Source organism: Ascidiella aspersa, chromosome 9 (genome assembly GCF_963924565.1).
Source record: "Ascidiella aspersa chromosome 9, kaAscAspe10.2, whole genome shotgun sequence".
Lineage (NCBI taxonomy): Eukaryota > Metazoa > Chordata > Ascidiacea > Phlebobranchia > Ascidiidae > Ascidiella > Ascidiella aspersa.
This window is the reverse complement of record NC_139455.1, coordinates 14,981,268-15,004,120: the sequence shown is the minus strand read 5'-3', so window position 1 is coordinate 15,004,120 and position 22,853 is coordinate 14,981,268. Positions and strand designations below refer to the sequence as shown.

At 37.4% G+C, this 22,853-nt stretch overlaps 1 protein-coding gene across 1 annotated transcript; it reads right to left on the bottom strand.

Moving 5' to 3' along the window:
• Positions 1–4,342: 4,342 nt before the first annotated feature.
• LOC146133176 (uncharacterized) lies at positions 4,343–13,790 on the bottom strand. Its single transcript, XM_083397664.1, is given in 15 exon segments — positions 4,343–4,546; positions 4,981–5,138; positions 5,783–5,835; positions 5,957–6,034; positions 6,166–6,369; positions 6,521–6,675; positions 7,037–7,509; positions 8,406–8,504; positions 8,672–8,974; positions 10,453–10,531; positions 10,946–11,075; positions 11,503–11,600; positions 12,287–12,396; positions 12,995–13,095; positions 13,666–13,790. Coding segments are annotated over 15 exon segments (2,370 nt in total).
• Positions 13,791–22,853: the final 9,063 nt, after the last annotated feature.

Genomic DNA, 22,853 nt, shown 5'->3' with positions numbered 1-22,853 from the left:
TAAATAACATTAATGATCATAGACTTGTTACAAAATAATCTTTTGTTGGCGTAGCCGTGTCTAACTTCTTCTTGGACACACCGACAGTGCAAGAAAACCTTTTTGGTTTTTCACAAAGCAATCTCTTTTGTAAGTATATTAAGTAGTGTGGTAATATTCACTTAGTCTTAAATACATACATGAATTTAGCTTGATTAATTGATGACATTTCAATATTGATTGCTTTTATATTTGTCGTATTTATAAAAAGTGTTCAGCTTTGTTTGACACAAGGACTCTTTCTTGTTGGACCATTCGTTTCAGACCTTGTTAAGATATTGCCTCCAAAGATAATTTTCCACCGATTTTTCCCCGCCAAATGTATATTAAGTAATTTCGGTAAATTCCTAGTGAAATGCCAGTTGGAATTCAACTAGGATAATAAGCATAAAATAAATATTATAACTATGTAGCTATGCAAGTTAACTTATAATATATTTCTATTGTTTTAACCTAACCTATTTAATATATACTATAGGCTACATTTAAAAAGCACAATTTATATTTATTATTGTGGTTATCCTAGTTGACTTCAAGCTTGCACAAAAACTAGAAATTTACTGTAATTTTAATTTGTAGCTGGTGTCAGTGTATTATATTTACTTATTATTATTTAGTCCTTTGTAAATTTGTACTTTCATCACTTTATGTTTAATAGAACTGGTAAATATTCATTTGGCCTTTTTTCGTATTATTTTGGCCTTAAGACCTTTTCATAGTCTAGCAACCCTGACATGCGGTCTTTCTTTTTCGCCTGACTGTTGTGGCGCAAGTTGGTATTGCTGTTTTTTTGTGTAACAGCACGAGTTTGTCACTCGGAAGATTATTCTTGGTGAGTTGCGTTGTGTATAATATGGGTTTGCAGCCCTGGTAATATGTCAATATGTAAATGTAACCTTTGCAAAATTTTCTACGATGACACAAGTAGTCAGTTCGCCCAGCATTATGGCTTTGTGTATATCAGGGGTCCGCAAATACGGGGTCGCGACCCCTGTTTGGGTCGTGGGACCATTCAGTTTGGGTCGCGAAAGCCTTAATAATAGAGGCCTATGTTTTAAGTTTCGAATTGTTTCCATTAGTACACTGAATTGTATACAAGAGGGCCGTCTTACTTTGAGCGCGACTAAAATTGTCACCCGAAATATATACACTAAGCCCCGTAAAAAGTCGTGAGTGTTCGTTCGATCTAGGTGATGGCAAAGAGCGCTTGCAATCCAACCCTATTTTGGACATTACCACTCCAAACTGATCTGCTTACCGCAATCTGGGTTTACTTCTTGGTATATGTTTTTAAAAAACTCTCTTTCATTTTTTTATCCCGTTTCTGTAACCAAAGCGTCGTAGCACGTTGTTCTCTTCGTTACATCGCGCCTTAAAACAGAGGTCGGCAACCTTCCCTCCAGTGAAAATCATCCTGCCCGCAAACTCTTTCACAAACTGTACACAAGGACAGCATGCTCAATATTTTTAACTGTTTTAACTATACGAAATTGCACAAAATTTTTCCACGCGCGTATCAAATTTGACTTTGAATTACATTGGCGTTTTGATGTAGTCTTCTCAGACCAAAGGTGACGTGCGCATGACAACTATAAGTAGGAAATTTTTCGTAGCATGAAACTCTCTAAAATCAATTTTTTCCAAATTAATTCGCTGATGTATTATTTAATGATTAACATTCACAAAAGTAGCATAATAAATATGTTCGTATTTTATATCGTGTGTGGAAAATGCGTCACGTCTCCTTGTAAATTTAAAGGTTTACCAATTTAAACATTTTTTTCGCGCTACGCCCGTTGTTTCCTTGTTGTAGTGTATCTAGACTCATTTTAACTGCATCAAACATTTGGGTTTGTCCCTGATTAAGAGTTATTATATTAAAGTGCTTAAAGGCCACACGTTTTTATAAAAAAATTGTTAGCGGAAATTTAATACGGCCCGCCGAGAACTTGCTGAGTTTGGTCTGGTCCGCGACTTGGTAAAGGTTGTCGACCTCTGTCTTAAAATCTATATTGTTCTCTGAAAAATCCTTAGATGCGAGCCTTATAATATTGAGTTTCCTAAAACGATTGCGATGAGACGTCAGGCATTTTTAGTGATTCGCGCCAAAAAATCATTACACACCTTGCCAGTAATTATTGCACCAAGAAAGCACAATAGCGGACGCGGGTTGAAGGGGTTATGGCGGGGAATTGGTGGGGCTGCAAGCCTGCCACCCATATTGGTTGCTAAATCATATTTGTCATCCGAATGAGACATCAAAAGTAGGAAAACTCAAGGCTTCTTTTCAGTTGAGTTACAGAACCCTTTCTCTTCAAAAACGCATAACATATAGATCTGTCTTAATGAAGAGAAACACAATAAATTACAGTGTTTTTTTAGCAAAGCTATTTTATTAAAAAAATTCGAAGTAATTGGGTCGCGAGATCTCGGTACTAGTTATTTTGGGTCGCGCCAAAAAGTATTTGCGGACCCCTGGTGTATATGATAACGTCGTTTATGTAGTATTTACACTGCTCTTGTTTGCAGTGCCTTTTCTTGTAAACATTTTGAGAGTGTAAATTTCGCTCTTTCTCGACCACATTTGCCTGATCTCTTGGTAAGTTTATGTTTATGCGTGTGACCTCACAATGAGGCCTTGTTTGTTAAATTGCTTGTTTTACTTAGGCGTTTGAAATGTTATGTAACTGACGCCGATTACTTGACATTCTCCCGTGTGTAGAAACCGTCTCCTTCCTGTGTTGCGCCAGTTTTTTTGATTCGTTCTTCATTTTCAACAAGCTACAAATTATGTGTGTGGTTATTTAGAGGCTGAAATAGGAGAAGCGTTTCGCTACAAGAATTTAGACTCATATAGCGTTCTGCGCATAAACAGGGGCGCACCAACGAAGATTATACATTCCATACTTTTTGCCAGAAACAATCTTCTCCAGCAATTTATCAAGGTTTGTGGTTAGGTTTTTGGTCTACTCCGGTTAATGTTGCTTGAAGAAAGCTATTTTAAAAATCCGACACGATCGAACGGACAATTACGATCGAAGTGTTGGTCACCCCAGCTTATAGCTTTACTGATTTAATCACAGTGTCGACTGCGCTGCGCACCCATTTTCCCACTATCAACCACTTCGCAAAAAATGCTGCCTTCGTCGAACCCTATTCTGCTGTAGCATAAACAGCAGTAACCTTGTACTGCTGTTTACTGGTAAAATGTCGTCATCTGCTGTATCTTGGTACCACTGCCCTGCCTATCTCACTACTTTGAACTAAAATCCTGATACCGTTTCATTTATGATGTCATAAAATCTCGAAAAAAACACAATTTTAGAATATTATTCAAAATCGGTTACCACAGGAAAACGATCGAAGTTCTGTATATTGTTGAAAATAAGACAAAATAAGAACGCAAGTCGAAATTAAGGACATTTAGGTTTTCTAAGACCTGGCCCTTTAAAATAAGGACAAATCTTAGAAATAAGGGCGGTATGGCAACCCTGCCTATAACCTACTTTGGTTAAAAATATAGGTTTCGCAGCTTAGCTGAAGGGGGTGACCTTGAAAGCGCCTAACCTTGACAAACGCACAGAAAGGAGTGCAACAGCGAGTGTCAGGGAAGTTACAGGTGCCTTGCGTGAAAGGTATTGTTCAGTGTTGTCTTTTACACACTTATCGCCCATGTTCTGCGTCGAGTTAACCGTATAATTCTTACTATTATAAGTATTTTTTTTAATTTGGAAGAATTGCGATGCGATATTGTTTAACATTTGCGTCGTGCTGCTTTAACTTTTTATCATAGTTTGGTTAAAGTGTTACACTTCCTGTTGATTTTTTAACCTTACGGCTAAATATATTTAATTTTTCATTTTTGGTAAATAATCGGTTGGCAACATTACTTCATTGTTTAAAGTAGTTTGGTATTAAATCAAAATTTTTCTATTGGCGTGAACCGTATTTTTATCAAATACAAAACTCGGGTATCCCCAAAACGCAATTCTGTGTTTTATTTTCATTAAAAATTTTTTTTTCGTTTTTTTGATTTTTTTATGATTTGGATGGATCGGAACCTAAATTTACGACTTTTTAACAACGCTGTCATGCTCATTTAAATGTTGTATAAAAGTTTTGAGATAAGGCGTATTTAATTTACTTGTGTTCGAAATTCAATTATTAAAAGTCTCACCTGGCCTTAACACTTTTAAATACGAGAAAAATGTCACTGAAATAGTTTTATTAAACACTAAGGAACTTGCAATTGGGAAAACGAAAACAAACAATAAAGAAATAAAACAAAAGAAGTCGCGAAATTTTAAATGTTTCTATGCCTCATTTTAAAAGAGTCTTTCTTTTTTGTTTCGCTGCCCGTTACTTTTTGCTGAGTGGAGGCAAAACGTCGAAACGAATCTTTTTCCATCAGCTGAAAAATGTGGAGTTGTGCCTCGTCGAAAATATTCGCGGTAGGTTTATTGAGGTTTTTCTTGATTGCGCTGCTTAACGAGGCACCGATATTTATCTGAAAACAAGATCAAGGAAATGTAGATTTTACAGATTTCCAGAAATTTGGTCGTGTTCAACGTTTTATATTATTAATTCAATATGTATAGGTTTAAGGTTTTTCGGAAGTAACATACCTATAGTAAGGTATTGGTACGGTCAGAATTACGCTTAAACGAGGTTTAAAAACAAGTTTTCCGGACGATGGTTGCACTATTACATTAATTTTAAATTAAAAAATTCTGGTTACGCCTTGCTAGGGCTTTTTTATCTGGAGTGATATATTCATGGGTTCAAATATGGGGAAATATTAAATATTATGAAAATATGCTTTAATTTAAAATAGAAGTACTTATAAAATGCTAAATAAGGATATTTCACAAGATGCGATCCATATATCAGCACTTTTGTTATTTGTCTATTTTATAAATAATTTGCGTCACTTTCTATTACCTCCATGGGCGCTTCGCTGGCGATGTATTTGGCGTAAATTTTCGGCGCTTGTTTCTCGAACTTTCTGGCTTGTCTATAATTCTCAACATCGAGCCAGAAGGCGAGGTTCTCCTCGCTAAACTCCTGCTTGAGAAAGTCCTTGAACGCGACGACAGATGCTGAGAGATACAAATACGGACATGCTAAATGTGTATTTCAAAATCCAAAAAACATTTTTTTAAATATATTGTGGTTTTCTTTTAACCCTGATATTGATATTCTATTTTGAACTTGTATTCTATAATGTGTTGGATGTAACATGGTGTGCTCGCAAAAATTGGAATATTTTTTCCACAATGTGCGACACTTTTTTTAGCATAGTTGCAAAACTTGGTATTTAAAAAAACACTTGCTATTAACGATTATTGTTAATATGGCAAGGTATTGTTGGTGGCGGTTTTTTATCAATCACTTGTAAATACTTTTTGTAATCATTAAAGGGCTTTCCAACGTAGAGTATACAACAGGTGGAACGTAATTTATTGGTTTAAAAAATATGCTAAGATAACGCTAAAAGTGAGCAAACAGAATTATCGAATATGTTTGTTTAGGTGTGCTTTGGTTGAGATGAAATAAAAAATGGGTATCTAGCGCGACCAAGTGTGGATGCAGCGTTATGGATACTGGTATCGTGAAAAAAACGCATCTGGAAAGAGCATGTCAATATTTTCCGAAATGATATTGGTGTCATGGCTACTGTATTGTATACTTGACACAATTTCGCAAACTAGGGTGTGTACATTAATACGTCACGGTTTCTTACCTTTATTGCGTAATACGTCGATAAGGGAGACATCTTGAACCGGTGAAATCGATCTAAATAGAAATAAACGCATGCATGAATAAATTGAAACTATAAATATAATGATGGATTTTGCTATATAATGTTGCAATTATTAGTACGGGTATCATTTATTTATCGCTCTATAAATCTTACCGGTAGTTTGTTGATTTTTCAGAGTTTCTTTTCTTAATTGCAGTTGACCTTTTGGGTAGGAATGACTTCCACGAGGATCTAAAAAATAAACATTGAAATATACAATTAATGGTTCTAAATTTATATATATATATATATAAATATAAATATATATTTACATTTATTTAATTTAAACTGCTATAGGGTATTCGCTTTAGCGTGTTTATTACCTTTGTAGTGGTTTTTCATTTTCGCTCTTAAAAAACTCGTCTGCGCATGCCTCGAAGTCGACCCCGTCGAACATGACGTCACGTTGGAAGTTCAGTCGCTTCCCTGGAGTGCAAGGGTCGCCGATCGAGTGTCTTCCAAGCTTGCGCCTCCTGGCCATAGGAGTCGCTACGGTGTTTGGGTCGAACTTCTTTCTTTTGGAAAGTCTGTCAATAAAAAAATTGGTATAGAAACATAATTTATCGAAAAGATTAAACACTACTTTTCGTTACTAGTACATAAAAGTATAACTAAAATACCGTCGAAATCTATTAATTTTGAAAAAGGCTGGAGATTTAAAGGATGCTATCTCCGTACCTGAAAGCGCCAAGTCGCGACAGTTTGCTGCTCCGCTGCTGCTGTTGGGAAAAGTAGGCGTCTGGTGTACAGAGGCTGACCGTCGAACCGTGGCCTTCACGTGACTTAAAGATCTCGCCCAAATGCTGAATGGCGCTCTTCTTTGCAGCTGGCTCCTCTGAGGCGAAGTCCTTGCTGCGTTTCAGATCCGACGTTGTCGAATTAGACACCTGTCGCTGCTGTGTCTAAATGTAAAAATGTAAGTGTTTTGTTGAGCGGTTTGAAGCGTAATAACGGCCAGTGTCCAATGTAACTTTACTGGAAGTATTTGCGGTATCACTTGACCTTGTTCAAAATTTAAACCGCTATTACTCAAGTAAATTATAATTATTATTCGATTTTTTTCTGCTCGGCTAAAATCTTTATTGGACCTATGGGAAGAGTAAAAATAATTCCTCTCAAAACTCTTCAGACGCATTTATTGCTGGTTATCGCATTGCAGCTCAATGCAACTTAACAATGACGGATTACTGTCACAGTGTCGCTGGTCTAGCGGTTGTGACCAAAATAGACGCATTTGCTTACCTTCTTTTCTATCTTCAACTTTAGCGGATCGAAAATGTTTCCGAACAGCGACACGCTCTTCTGTCTCCTGGTTGGCTGCGAGTTGCACGTGATTTCGTCCAGAGCCTTGAAGTCCTCGTCAGTAATGATCTGGAAGCTGGGTGAGAGGGTAAAATCACTCCAGGAGGCTGTGGGTGAATCTGGCTGGTGCGAAGTGGAGTGAAGAACCGAGGGCGGCGGCGTTGAAAGGCTCAACATACTGGGTTGTCGGATGGTCAAGTCGCTGAAGTACTTCTTAAATTTTCCTGGTGTCCGCGCAGACTCGATTTTTAACGTGTGTTTTCGGTCCACCGAGCGGGGAGTCGACGGCGGTTTCGTGGCCACGCGGTGTCGTTGCACGGTTTTAACACAAAACGATTTTGACTGCGTAGAGTTGCGTCGGAATTCTAAACATGCAAACAGTATATTAGTTTCTTTGGCCCCACACTAACACAGACATAACAAGCATAAACATTTGCCTATTGTTCCCTGTTAAGGGCGCCTTCTTATATTGCTGTTGTCAAATTAATACTATAACTATTCGTCATAAAATATTTAAAACGCGCATATGTTTTGATATCTGGCGCTAATTCTTGCTCAACCTTCGAATCTCATGTTAAAAACCCTGTACAGTTGCACCAATGACATTGCTGCTTCCAAGACGCTAATGACTTCACAACTCCTCACGCTACCCTTATATACATTTTTTAAACCAACACGCGTGTTTACTGATGAACTACGCAGACAACTAAGAGAACAGGCGCCGGCCGCCCAGCAAAGTTAGAAGGTATATGGGAAGCAATCATATCGCGGTCGGTGCTGGTGCGCCTTATCACAAGACGCGCGGCACCGACCCTATCGCTGCTTCAAGTGTGCCTTTGCCGCCCGCACCAATAGCTTAGAATAACGTTTGTCCTATTAATGGACAAGCGCGTGCGATTGTTGCCGAAACAATACTGCCGACTGTTCTATTTATCACTGTTATTTGACTTCTGCTTCGTATATGCGGCGTTTTGGCAACCCCGTTTTGATATTCCACGAGCTTAAAACAAAGGACCTAAAGATAATTTTTGCATTTTCTATTTCGGTACATCAGGGATGCGGCCCAACCTGTGCGTCTATAAATTCCTGGTGAATAAACTTAGAAGTAAACGCGTGTCTTAAAGCAACTCTTGAATACGTATTACCTAACGGTCTAACCTACGAATAAGTGGCGCTTTAAACCTTTAAATAGTTTGGAATTTCCACTGTGCTGGGCGTGTCGGAGGCCATTGTAGGTTTACAAAATAATTAAACTACTTACCGTTTAGTTCGCTAATGGGCGAGCAGTAATCTCTGGAAGAAAAAGACGACCTTGAATGGTTAAATAAGGTCGGTGATCCCAACGAACGACGAAAGTGTACTGGTACAAAATAATACAGTGTTATAAAACAAATTATTTGTGAAAGTTACACATGGTCACAAACACTTATTAAAAAACCTTACCGTATACATGAATAAAAAACGTTTTATTTAAAAATGAGAAATAAATTAATATTTCAAAAGCAAGTTGATAATAAATGGTAGTACCTCTGGGAGAATTTATCACGGATTCTCTTGAAGACGCCTGTAGTTTCGATCTCTTGATTCGGCCAAGATAGTTGCGAGATTCCTGAACCATGACGTAAGAGTCGCTATCTCGTCTCGAACGACATTGCTGATTCCGAGGCGACAGTCTTCTGCTCTGGCGTCGAGATTTCTCAAGTCGGTTTAGAATGTCATTGTGACGGCGCAGCGACGTCACAGCATCAATGTCGATTTGTGGTGATTGAAATTCTTGTTGCTTTTGCATGTTCCCGGTTTTGTGGCGGTCACTGACGATCGAATGATGATCTATCCGAGAAAATGCGAAGTTTATGTACTACTCAAATAAACTACAAGGTTGTTTTTTCCGTTCTGTTGTGCCGGATATTTGTCGAACAGGCCGTAATCCCCTTAAATCCTAATTGGCATTATTAGGCTCCGGCGCCATTGTTGCAAAACAAGCGCAGACAATGGGCTCGCGCCGCGTGAATCTACGCCGCTGCAAATCGCGAGGGAAGCGCGCCGCGTGATCTTCAACTTCCGAGCGCAGCTCGATTGTCTCGCTGGAGCGGCGTTATTATTACGTCACCTTTGTTTACCTGGTGGCAATGTTGCAACAAATGAGTCTATTTGCTGTGTGCTCGCGGCGTGGTCGCTTTGTCGCGAGTTTCGATGAGGATGATTCCGACCCTGAAATGACGGTTTATTGTTATTGGTCTTTCAAGTGGAAACAAATAGCCGCAAAAGCAAGTTCGCCTTGTCGCGAACGAATTCCAACAACACGCTTTGTCATGTATTGTCATGAATAAGAGCCCATGAGTCAGGGTAAATTCTTTTCAATATTATCTACGCAGCATTAATACTTGAACTATGAAGTATAGATAATATTTACAGATAAAGATTCGATTTTCTTGCTCTTCAAGGTTTTAAATGGAGACGTGAATGTAGTATATTTCCTAATAACTTTGTATGAATTTCGTTGTTCAAGCCTATCACACAAGCGCAATGTCACACAAAGCTAATATCAATTTCAATTTCTGAAATCACTTGCGTGATGGTATAGCTATCTGCAAAACCATAATTGAATTATTCGTTTAACTATAATATACGACACATATGTTATTTTTTTACATTTCTACTGGTTCACGTTTTTTGAGATAAGGTTTTAATAATTTGGGCTCATTTGATTTCACTAATATTTGCACAATTTTAAAGCAAACCCGGAAATTAAAGGACCAGTATAAAACAATGAGGCCGTAAAAACCGCGGGTTTTGAACCTTAATTAAGCCAATCTTTTACTTGGCAATTGACTTTAGGCCGAAAAAATGTTAAATGCGACACTGAATTAAGGAATAAATATAAAATAATAAGTTGTATCTGGTTGTGTTTGATTAGTCACACCGTTATTCAGCCCACTGAATGAATTACATAAAGCCGTTTCTGACAAACCTCAGGACGATAACAAAGACTCTGGGTTCTTTTGACAGCCGCTTGATTGCCGCCGTGGTATCGGTGTTTCGTTCTGACGGTCAGGTTCGCGTTTGATTGACGTGTTCTGATGGTTGGCCCCCTTGCGTTCGACTGGCGTTTCGTGCCGACTTGGAGCGGGTTTAGCAACGAAGTGTCGGAATCTAAAGAGGTTAAATGCAATTGTAATTTATATTTCCGCGGGTTAATTTTTGTCAGTAATACTGTTTCAAATAAAATACTCGGCACAATCGATAACTATCCGGAAAGCAAGCCTATTAAAAACAAAAAAACATAGTTGCCTTTAATTTTTACTCACCTTGACAATCTTCTCGCAGAAGGAGATGCTTCCGTTTACCGAGGGACTTTCCCAAAAGGCAATACCACCCGTCAACGCCCTAAAAATGTAAAAAAAATATTTTACCAAACCGCTCTACATCGCTAAAGGCGAACCAAAATCCATAAAACTGATTACCAGTTGAGTTGATACTTATAACATGTCTTGTATTTAATAAATATTTTTAACAAGTTTGGTATATTACACAGAGTTTGTACGCGTTTAAACCACGTAGAAGTTATTACATATTATTTTGATTTCCTGTATAGTAGTTCGGTTTTACGGTTTGTAAGGAGGGCGTGAGGAAAACGCGGTATTGTATTGTCATCGAAATTCTCAACGACGAAACAATGCAATACATGGGTCACCCATTAAAATTTAGGCATTTCAAACTGGAATTATGATCGCCGAATTTGTAAGCGACACCAAAAATAGAACGTTTGCTACACTTTTATGTCAAAGTTATTGCACTCACAGTTTCCTTTTCTACCATCCTCGCCACACCGAAGCTCATCCAGCCGAGTTTGTCCGGGAACAAGGGTTCATCGTGACGTAAGCAAGCACACAGCATCAGCCGCCAATTGTCCAGCAATTCGGGCAACTCACTGCACGGTAATGCCAAGTGTTATAGGAAAGTCCCAATCAACTGACGTTATAAAAAATAATTAATATACTATTTTAAAAAGTGACGGGAGTGCAATTAAACTTTTTATAGGGGATTATCTTTTCTTTATGTCTTACCCAGCTGTTTACCGAGTCTATTTGGTTCTAAAGTTGCCGTATACAATGCAATATGTATGTTACTTGCACACACTTTCAAAACACGCCTGAACTGCTGTTATTTGATACTAAAAATTGCCACTTTTAAAGTGTTGTGTGACTCTGGCGACAACTTGCGGCAACATGTTTACAATATCAACTTGTAAAACGTGTAAAAATTCGAATCAATACAATACGATTTCCATAAAAAATATTCAAAACAATTTAGTTTTAACAGCAGTCGAATGATTCGCAACAATCTTATTGACTTACAACTGAAAATTTTCATTGAACTCCACCATTTGTGACGTCACTGGCACTGCTTCCGTTTGAAATCGAATCCTGCTTCCGCCATGCGTTTCCATAGAAACCTAATTTAAATAAGAAACGCTTTGGTTGGTAATGGTGTTTTCGCAAAACTTTATGGATGTTTATGAAGTGACTTTTTCCGTTATTTTTACTTTCGAACCACTAAAATACTGCTAAAATTCGCATTGGTTAATTAAAATGATTAAAATAGATAACACCACTTTAAAAGTACAATAAAGGCTAACGATCTTGGTCAAAAAAATAAAAGAACAACTTAGTACATTTCTAACAACAAATAAACGAAAGCAGTCACAGTATTTTAAAAGTTTTTTTAATTTTTATATGTTACGGTCTGTATAAGTAAAAAAAATCGTTAGGCAACATGCCTCGAAACGCCAAAAATATTGCGCATCGTTGGTTTGTATGATAAGGTATTTGAGTACCTAATTTTTAGAACATGCAGTAACTAAGATGATTTAAAACGATTTTTGTTGTCTTATTACTGATGGAAACAATCGGTGATTTTCTACGATTCTTATGTCCGGGATTCGTTAATTGTTTCGTAGTAAAATTAGGGATATAGCTTTAAATAGATCTACCCATTTTCCGATTTATCTAATTATTAAAACAGATCATCCCGATTTTGACGCGACTAGGCGGAGAAGTTAAATGTGTGCATAGCCTGTTGCCAAATAACATACAATAACCCACATTTGCTACAATTTGAATGATTTAATGCTTGACTTACTCTTACGATAATCGACGATAAACCGATAAACTCCTTGGGCAGTCGCGCGATCTTATTGACAGCCACGTTGAGAAAACCGCCACGCCTTCCGACGTCGAGATGTAGAACGCCTGATGACGTCATAAGAAGGATGTTGTAATAACTAATTTATGACAGCACAGATACTTCTCTTTCTGGCATGCATTATGCATTTACAGCTGACTTCACTCAATGCTTAAGTAACAATTAGGCATTTTTCCTTTTGTAGTTTTATACGGTGCAGCTGAAAAAGGTACAGCTAATTAATGGCGACCAGTTGCCATTAATGCTTCGAAACAGACGTTGAACTGGATTAAAATCTGTCTGGTCGGATAAAACAGCGTGCTACATTTGATAAAATCGAACACGTGTTTATGTCGGAACAACAGCACTGCGTGACATTTGTTCCTAATCTTTGTTACCTTCGCCGTATTGGTTTTAAAAATATTACAGTATTATTGTATAATGATTTAAATTTTGATACAAACAAACATGGGATGTGTTTGATAACTGAAATTGGCAAGTATTTAAATTGAGTAAAAAATTAAAATTTCCAAAACTTCACATTTTAAATATAACAAGAAATTATTATTGATATCATTGATTAATAAGACTCTGATATTTGTTTTATTAATTAATAGAGAATTGCGCGGCTGCGAAACTTGAAATGTCGTCTTTATGTTAGCTCACCTCTACTCTGCCCGTGTGTAACGTAAGTGACGTATCTCGTGTCGATTGGTCGCTGTTTGTTGGCGAACAATGAACCCCGTGACGTACGTTTGCTGCTTGCTCTATAAAACGGAGTGCTGTTAGTTACGCTGCAAATAACTTTTTTAAATTGTAAGTGACAATATGCTATACAGCACGGTACGTGGATGCTTTTTGACCCGTTGCGTACTTACGCGAGCAAAAAAGCCTATTGCGATTCGTAACAAACACATTGTAGGGTTATCGTCAACGTTATTTATATTGACATCTAATAACTTTCGAAAAAAAATATTGACAAACTTTAAAACTTTTTAACAAAGTGTTTTATACTATTAAAAGCTACCTGGCAACTAAAAGAGAAAAAACGGAAATAGTGAATGATAAAAAGCGCAGAATTCTAAACGTGTTTGAAATTGCCCACTCACAGTAATGCTTAAAATAGCAATGTATTTATAAACGTTTCACGCAAAACGCATTTCAGGTATTTACTTTAACAACCTAATCTTGTTTTGTTTACTGCGAAACATGTTGAAAAGTGTAATCGCCAACATCACTTACCCCCCTTCAAACGTTCCGCGCGCAAGAAAACGCGGGCGATTATCTTGCAAGAAAAACAATCATGTTATTTTGCGAGGCAATTTTCTATTGCTTACCTCACAAAAGGTGGTGACTGGAAAAGTTTCGGGGAATCCCCATCCGACGACGAAGTTGTGTAGTCGTTCCAGTGACGATAGAAAGGTTCTAGATCCTCGGATTGTTTATTAACTGCTCGCACCATGTTCCTAATGCTAATTTCTGCCTAATCTATATGTACCTGTTAAATAGCAAGGCTAGGTTAATGAAAAGTAAAATTATATTTGGGTACAAATAACGGCTTCGAAAAACACACTAAAAAGTTATTCTCGCAAAGGTTCGGTACAGGCATGTGTTTTAATGAATTAATTTCTGTTTTTTGAGCCCTTTTTGTGGGTAAAAACAGCAACAAATATCATTTTTGTTGGATATTTACTTTTAAAAGCGTGTGACAAGACGTAAATTTATAAACGAAAACTATCGCTATTAAAACCGCGATTTAATGCTTTAGGCCTGCCATGTTGACCGACATTATATACGTGCTGCAATAAATTTATTCGTTTACAAATTGCAGTCGTTTTTTAACTTCACATAATAGCCAGCGTTTGCAATTGACCATCACATAATAGCCAGGGTTTACAATTGATTTGCCGCAGAACATTGGTGTGCGTCAAGCTTTTGATTACTTTCTAAGTCCCAATTAATCCAAATCGGCTAACTGACGATGATCACGTTAGATATGAAAACCGTGGCTGAAATATGTATATTCCAATATATACACGAGTTTTATCAGCGTTGGTTCATTTATTGTTGCTCCTAAAATATTTACAGTTTATTAGTTCCCCAGAATTCGTATATGATTTTTCGAAAACAGTACCTTATGTCAATGAAGATCCTCATGAAGCAAAAAATGTGTATTCTCGCAGGAAAAATACATAAAAACAACAATAAAATTGTTGAAGCGGCGCAGTAAAACGAGTATGGAAGCGAATCTAAAATGCTTTTAGGATGACACATCAAGGCAATTTTTTATAAACACATTTAACACATTGCCACGATTATACGTTATTAGCAAAACTTGGGTTAACATTGTTATCGATGTTGTTTGCTTACACAGCTGCACTTCATTTGCCTGAAATAGACCGATCTAATCTCAAGCGAACTAGCATTTCTGACCACAACTTTAACTAATAAAGCGACACCAGTAGTCTCTGTTGATATTCAAAAAACGATTTATGCGAATTGCGAATAACGATTGGTAACTTTTGGGTATACATACTGATAATATCTGGAAAAGTTTGACATCTTACCCTCAAAAATGAACTAAAAGCCAACCATAATTCATCAATTATCTTTCGCAACATTTTCAATTTTTCTTATCTCAATCGAACAAAACATCTGTGTTCAACTCAACTCAGCTTGCGAGAACATGATAAACTACATAAGAAAGCAATACATGCCTTTTACGATGCTCCGATTTCTTGCTTAATTTGCTGAATCAGTGCGGAAATTTTCTACACTCGCCGTAACTATCTGTGACTTGCCGTGGTTGCCTGCCTTTATCACGGCCACCGATTTTTACGCGCCGCATTTTGTCACGCCTTGTTAGCTTATTTAACTCCCGTCTAATCCTGTTTGGTCGCTATGGATCCAGCAAGGGGCTCGCGCAGTGCGAACAGTGCACGATCTTTGTGCGACGTAATCACATTATCGTTTGCGTTTTGTTTGTTTTTACGTCCTTTTGTTACAACAACTAATGCGCTCCTCATGAATCTAAAGTTCGTTGAACGCCAGACTTTCCAAAGGTTCGTTGCAAATCATACACGACTAAATTATGTTTTTATGTATAATATGTAAAACACATTTTGGGCTATTTTCTTTCCAAATCGTTTATGTTACATCAGCTCAACATTACGTTAAATGTAAAAATTCTTTAAGCAAAATATTAAATCAAGTTTGGGTTAAATTATGCCTCTCAGCAAAATTTTGCGGCTTCCAAGATAAATTGTTTACTAAGGCACAATAAACAATAAAAGCTGTAGTTTACAATTTCCTTCCAATAAAACTTGTCTAGCAGTTTTTAATCAGCAAACTTTTTTGACATCATTTACCTGAAGGCAGTATTTCTCGAACGTTTTCGCGGCGATCCGAAGACTAAGCGTAAATGTAACAGCGAAGCTTTTATAGCGACCAGGTTCTATTCACTTTTTGTAAGTGAACCAAATATACGACAAATAGCATAACTAAAATTGAATTTAATTATTATTAGTCATGTATTCGTCTTTCTCATACATTTTTTTAATTTTAAAGAAATCTAACTGGATCGATCTCAATAAATCTAACCACGTGAGTTACCGCAGTTGACGAACCAACAAAATTACACGGCGACCCAATTAACGCTGGCGAACAAAACCGTGGGTTGAGAAACACTGATGGTTTGAGGAAAGATGGAATTAAAGTGTCTGAATTTTCATTAAACCTCATAATAATAAATATAATTAATGATTATATCTGGTTCGAAACATTTTGTTTGGTGCTTCATTCTATGACGTTGTGCCGCAAAAGTTTTCGCCGAAGTGTTGTATCATGTAAAGTGATCATCTCATAAATTTATCAAAAAAATATTACTAACATGTTCATGATTTTCTTGGCCGATCTTCTGTGATTTAAAATGGTTACATATTTAAAACAAAATTCATTCATTTAAAGAAGTGTCCTGCAAAATTATAAACATTTAGGTGTTTCTTGGTGACAAGCTTATGCGTTTCACTAAACTCTCTTTTTTATTTTTCCGCTATTTTATTAACGTTGGTTTGTTAATGAAAGCGTAATAAACGGTTTGAGGAAATCCAAATCACTTACGGCTAATTAATCCCTGTCGTTTTACAACACAATAAAAGTTGACAATGTTCGACGCGAAGACAAATCGCGGCCACAGGATGTCCTGCGCCAAAAACTTTTTGTTTGCGACCTTTCTAATCTCCATTGTGGCCCTTGCGCCCTACCGAGTCAAATAAACGAAGATGTTCTAGCATTTTGATTAAGGAAAACGCTCTAACCTTAATGACGTAGATTACATAAGGCAAAATATATTGTGTTCGAAGCTCTCTATGATCTATAGATCAGTGTTTCTCAACCTTTAAACATAATAACAATCAATTAATTTCAGTTTGTATTTGTGGGTTCTAAATAAAAAAAATTGCAAAACCACAAACTCTTTCACAGTTTTAGCAAATTATTTATTAATGAATATAAATGCTGACCACTTACAATAAAATTTTTTGCCTACCCTGGTCTGCGCAAAGCAAAAAAAATGTTTAGGAATCCGCCATAATAAAACTTTAAGACCCCTTGCTCTAGAGTCTAGAGATTTTTATGTGCCCGGGGCGAAACCTTTCGCATTTTAGGAAAAATGATCTAGTCGTAACACAAATACCATGTAGGTTTAATTTATCAAGGTATTCTTATATTGGATTGTTATATAAAGGTTTAAAGTACGCCGCGATTTGCTACGATTGTTTTATTGTCCACAAGCTGAAATAGATTAAGGACCACTGAATAACCACTTATAAACATTTTTAAAAGTACATATGTCATTTCAAATCGCGACATTTTAAAGATTTTTAATTATGTCATTTAAAACCACTAAGCGCAAGTTGATAGTTGGTATAAACCGATTAAAGGCTTCAACAAAATATCGCTAGTTTTCATAATTTACTTTTAGCAGGTGGTGCAGTTTGATTTATTGTAAAAAAGTATTCTGATAAGTCGAATTCAACATTTGTTATATTCTCATATACACCCGTTCAAAATTTTACAGGTGATGTTTCACATGCAAATAAAGGCTACCCGTTCTAATTGTGCTTGTTTTGGGAATTTGTGGGAAAGGGTATCTGGTCGATTCGGCTGTTACACGCTTTAAGTGCTAAACAATAGCGTGTTTGCTTTCCCACCATGTAAACCTCATTACTCGAACAGAGTTCACGTCGATCAGCTATAATCTCGTTTGCTCGTTTAAGTTTTATATAGATTGCAAAGGTATCACCTTGCGAGTAGATAAAAGGCAATTATCTCTGAACAAGTAGGCTTAATAACAGTTAAGTAGCTGGATTAATAACAATTAAGTAACTGATCAATATTATCAAGAACTGTACGCAATATTGGACTTTTGTAAAATTCTACATGCCAGATTGTGTTGTTTTTTTTATATTTATTAAAATAGGGCAAGGTTGCCCTAGATGGGACGTTGCATGAGTCGGGGCATCGCGATTACGACGACGTACAAATAGTAGCGCCAATTCTTAATTATTCTTTACCCATGGTAGCCATCATTTAGCACAACAACATTTCAGTAGGCGGTCGGCGAGTTTTACAACATATCAATCTAAAGAAAATAGGGGTACGTGTTTGCTTGTTAGTTGTATTATTTTTATATGTTTTTAGTAGGTACCGTAGCCTAATTGTTAAAGTTGTATAAAATTTATTTTTGGTAACATACGCGTATAATATCTTGTACCTATAACACAGCCAGTATATTTTCTTTTTTATGGTGTTTTTAAAGGCTGCGTAAGATGGAACAGGAATGCCCTGACAATGTTTTTTTTAAGGTGTTTTCAAATTTCTCCAGCGGTTTCCTAAAATTTGGACTTGCAACTACAGTAGAAAAGTAATAGTTGTTTCTCGCTATGCCTTGTCGATAATACGAATATAGCCTACGATCAATAGTTCAGGTCCGGAAAAAAGAATAAGTGGAGGTACAGCTAACAGCTGAATCAAAGAGTTATTCACAAAACAAGTGCACCTTCGATACTCGTCAATGTTTATTTCTGATTTATGGCGCGTAATGATCAGTTTTTACATGTGGAAACATAACAAGCAGAATCTAACAAGCACACTTTGTTTGATTGTGCAGCAAACATGTTTGGCGGCCGTGTTGGACAGGCTGTTTGGTCGCTGTCACAATCATTTAAGCTGTGCCTTGTCGAATAATTCATTTTATGTTGCGTTGATTGTATGTAGTTTAAATGCCTAGGTTTGTACCGCATCTTCAGATATTTATGTTTGTCCTAAAGTAACCTTTAAAATCAGAAATAACGTAATAATTGCTTTTCTTGCGAAACCTAGATTCGAGTTAATTCTATTCCTTCTGGAATCTTCTCTGATTTAAACTGAATATTATGAAGCTTATGATGTCATAAACATATTTACTCAACCTGACGTTTAGTTTTAACAATTGTTTGTGACGTAACTTAACTGAAGCTTCTCATAGGTGGGAGAATATTTTTGGCATTATATAAGGCGGCATATTTTGAGTGTAAAAGAGAGGAAGGACAGAAATTAAGAAATACGTTGAAGTGCTGACAGTTGCTATCAAGTTTTAATGCGTTATTTGCTATTGTAGATTTACATCGCCCTTTTTGCCAGTCCTCTGAAGATTTTGATTAGCGATCTCACAAGTAGAACTATTCAGTCGTTAATTGATCAGCGATCTCTTTCCTGGTAAAACAAAAGGAAGACGTGACAGTCGCTATCTTGAGCATTTTTGAGATAGAAAGATTGTTTTTGCGATCAAATTTAGAATACATTTCTAAAATACTTTTTCTATTTTTTAACTTAAAAATTTTAAGTTTTTGTGAGTTATTTCAGGTGAAAATGTCGCAGCGTAAACGCTTATCCTCTGATAAACCTAACAATCGAATTATAAAGCAGTTCTTTTCTGGTAAACCGAAAACACTTACTGCTGCTCTAACCCCCGAAACCGCATCTGCCAACAGCACCACAAGTTCTGATTGTGTTTTACTGAATGACCGCAATTCTGCTGAAAATGTTCAAGAGCAGTCGACTTTTCCTGTTGCATCGTCGACGACTGTTCCAGCTGCACCATCCAACAAGATATTTCAATCGTGGATTAAACTGAAAGGTTTTGATGATGCTCTACTATGAACGTGTTCACCCTACATGCTGACGGAGGCATAATATGTTTGCTTTGCTCTAAGCATCCAGTAGCTATCACTGGCCGAGGCAAGTTTGCTACACCAGCGTACCCGCCAGACCTCAGCGCCCCTGTCGCTCGGAGCAACACCAGCAAGCAGTTAAACTGGAACCGAACCAACGTGTCTCGCTATTTCACACAAAGTATCAAGATCGTGTATTAAATGAAACCAAAACAGTGGCTGAGAGAGTACACCTAATTTACTGGGAACTGAAAAAGTAAGTAGCGAATCGAAAAGTAGCTTCCTTGCAAACACTGGTTGACCGCATTGGTCACATTGACCGGCTTCGTGACCTGCGACATAACAGTTCAACAGCAGTGACGGAGTTTATTTTGCTTATCTCCGACCATCTGACTGATCGCATCGTTGCTGATGTCTATGCTGGGCTACCATGGTCGACGAGACAACCGATATTGCTACTTTGCAGCAATATATTACATTTGTTCAGTACGTCAATAAAAAGGGACGCCAGGCAACTGCATTTTTGAATATCCATCGGATAGACGCTCGCGGGGAAACTGCTGCCAATCTATTCCGACTCTGGAAAGAGGTCGCTGCTGACTACAGTCTTGATGTGGGTAAACATGTCGCTATTGCATGTGATGGAGCTGCTGCAATGATAGGCCGCCGAAAATCCCTCTCACAGAAATTGACTGCACAAAATCCGATTACCTACACAGTGCACTGTCGTGTGAATCGCTTAGCCTTGGCATGTACGGACACGGTAAAGGAGCTACAACACATCCAGGATTGCGAACGTGGCTTATTCGAGACGTGGATGTACTTTTCAATTTCGCCGCTCAAGACCACTTCTTGAAGATGATTTTAAACTGCTGCGATTCACCACAGAAACATACTGTGAGGCACTGCTCGGTAATCTCGAAGAACGTTTCCCTGAGCCTGAGGTACTCTCTGCTTTTCGAATCATTAATGCTAATGAGATTCCTCTTGATACCCCTCAGCGCCAGCTTTATGAGAATGATGATCTCTCGTTGCTTATCAGAAGATTTGACATTGTTCCTGCTGAACAAACCTTGAAAGTACTAAACGACTATCAAACGTTAAAAGATAGAATGACAATGCCAGAATTTGAGTTCTGCCAAGATCCCGGTGATGTATGCAGCAAAATTGCTCGAGACAACGTATTCCAGCAAATGTTTCCAGAGCTGCATCGACTTTGCTGCATTGCATTGTCAATTCCTTTACAACCGCCTGGCCAGAGCGAGGATTTTCGACTCTATGTCGTGTTAAAACCAAGCAACGAAATAGGCTACTATAGATATCACCCGAAATGCTCTAATCAACATTTCGATGAACGGTCCGGAGCAGCTCACTGACGAGGATGCACAAAACATAGCTGAGAAGTGGCAAAAAACAAAGGACCGACGAACAGTGACAGTGCGAGCATTGAAGGCGTTGGAATCTGCAAACAACGAAGAAATGGAAGCTGGCGGGTGGGAACGGGATTGCGAATGAGATAGAACCTGAAAAATTTGTTCTGTGATTGTGCACTGCCAGTAGCCTAATAAATAATTCGTTTAAGCAAATATGGCTATTTTTTGGTATTTAAATGAAATACTTGCGGTCTCTTAAAACTACTTAGCGGTCACCCAAACCAAACCTTAAAAAAAACCTGAATGCCCATATGAGGAACTATTTGTTGTAACTTTCATTTTGGGTTATTGTGACGTCCACGAGTGCTATTATCTAATGAGTATCACTCTTTTTACCAGTGGTCCTTAATCTTGTGTTCACCAATTCCTAGGACAGGGATGGCGAACCACTGACCCGGCGCAGATTTTTAATGACACACTTGTCTCTCTAGAAATACCGAAATGTTTTTAATGATTTTCAGGAAATAATAAATGTAAAACAATTTATGTTAGATAGCACTATATAGGCCTACTGTTTAAATCAGGACTTTCCAAACTTCGAGTCGTGCTAAAATGTTTTAGGGGTTTCGAGTAGGTCAACATTACCTGCACTTCGATAAATGCGTACAGAAAAGCAGACGAATAAAAGCATTTTGTTTATCGCTGTAAAACGTAAAGGATGGCGATGTGAAATTAAGGGCTCACAGACTAAATATTGTGAAGACCCTGGTTAAACCACGCTGAAAAGCTTTCTTTTGGGCTCCTGTAATCTCATACAAAATGCTGCATCATTTTTTTAACTATTTAGGTTCTTAAAATTCGTGGGAATCCGAATTTGGAAATCGTTCAAAAACCTTAAATTCCCAACACAGTCAATAACACTTAAAACGACGCAGCAGAAAAAAAATTTCGCATAAAATAAGCTTATAAATAAATAAATGACCCACTTGTGCATTTTGGATAGCTTAAGGTCGTGTTTGTGACCAGCGCGATGAAAAGGTTCGCCATTCCTGTCCTGTTCACCAAAAGATTTTCAGGGGGAAAATTTATGGCAGTTTGATTTTTATATATTGCTATTTGTTGGCGTGACATTTTTGGTTGTAGCATACTGTTTGTTATGAGGGTTGTTTAGTTTTGTTTCATAACAGAAGGTCTGTGGAGGTATGGGTCCGATTAATGAGTCTTCATTTATATAATTGCCAAGATGAATCGACCACACTCCTACAAGATTTGAGATGGCCTGTCTTCGTGAGGCCATTCAGGTCCAATTCTTTCCTTTAGTTCAGATGCATGAACAGTCAATTTTGCTGTCTTAGTAAAAGCTGTAAAAGCCTCTCTCTCTGCACTAGGCAGTACTGGGTGATACTGGTTGATACTGGTTGATACTGGTTCAGTCACAAAAGCACTCAAGTTTGCTGTCTGAGTAGAAGCTATAAAAGCCTCTTCTCTCTCTCTGATTCATATTGATTGAACACGCTATTTATAGACGAGAATCAGTTAAGAAAATTTCTGCGATAAAGAAAGATTTACGTCATTAATTCTTATAATACTTAACAAAATATCACGTGATAACAAGGCGTGGTCTAAACCTTTTTCTCTCGACTCTTATAGACGGAAATAATATTTTTGTCCAAATATGGCTTGAACAAAAGCGCTTCGATCTACATTGCGACGTAACTGGCGTTCGATTCTAAAAATAATGGATTGTTGACAATAAGGCGAATTTCAAAACAAAGCGCTCACATTAAACGGATATACGTAACATCACATACAGCTCTGACGCATAAAAATTGGTGTAACAAGGCATTCGTTGCAAACTCTAGCAAGAGATATCGGCAATCGAATTTAAACAAAATCTTTCATGACGCAACATTAAGGCGATAAAACAAAGAATTAATTTGA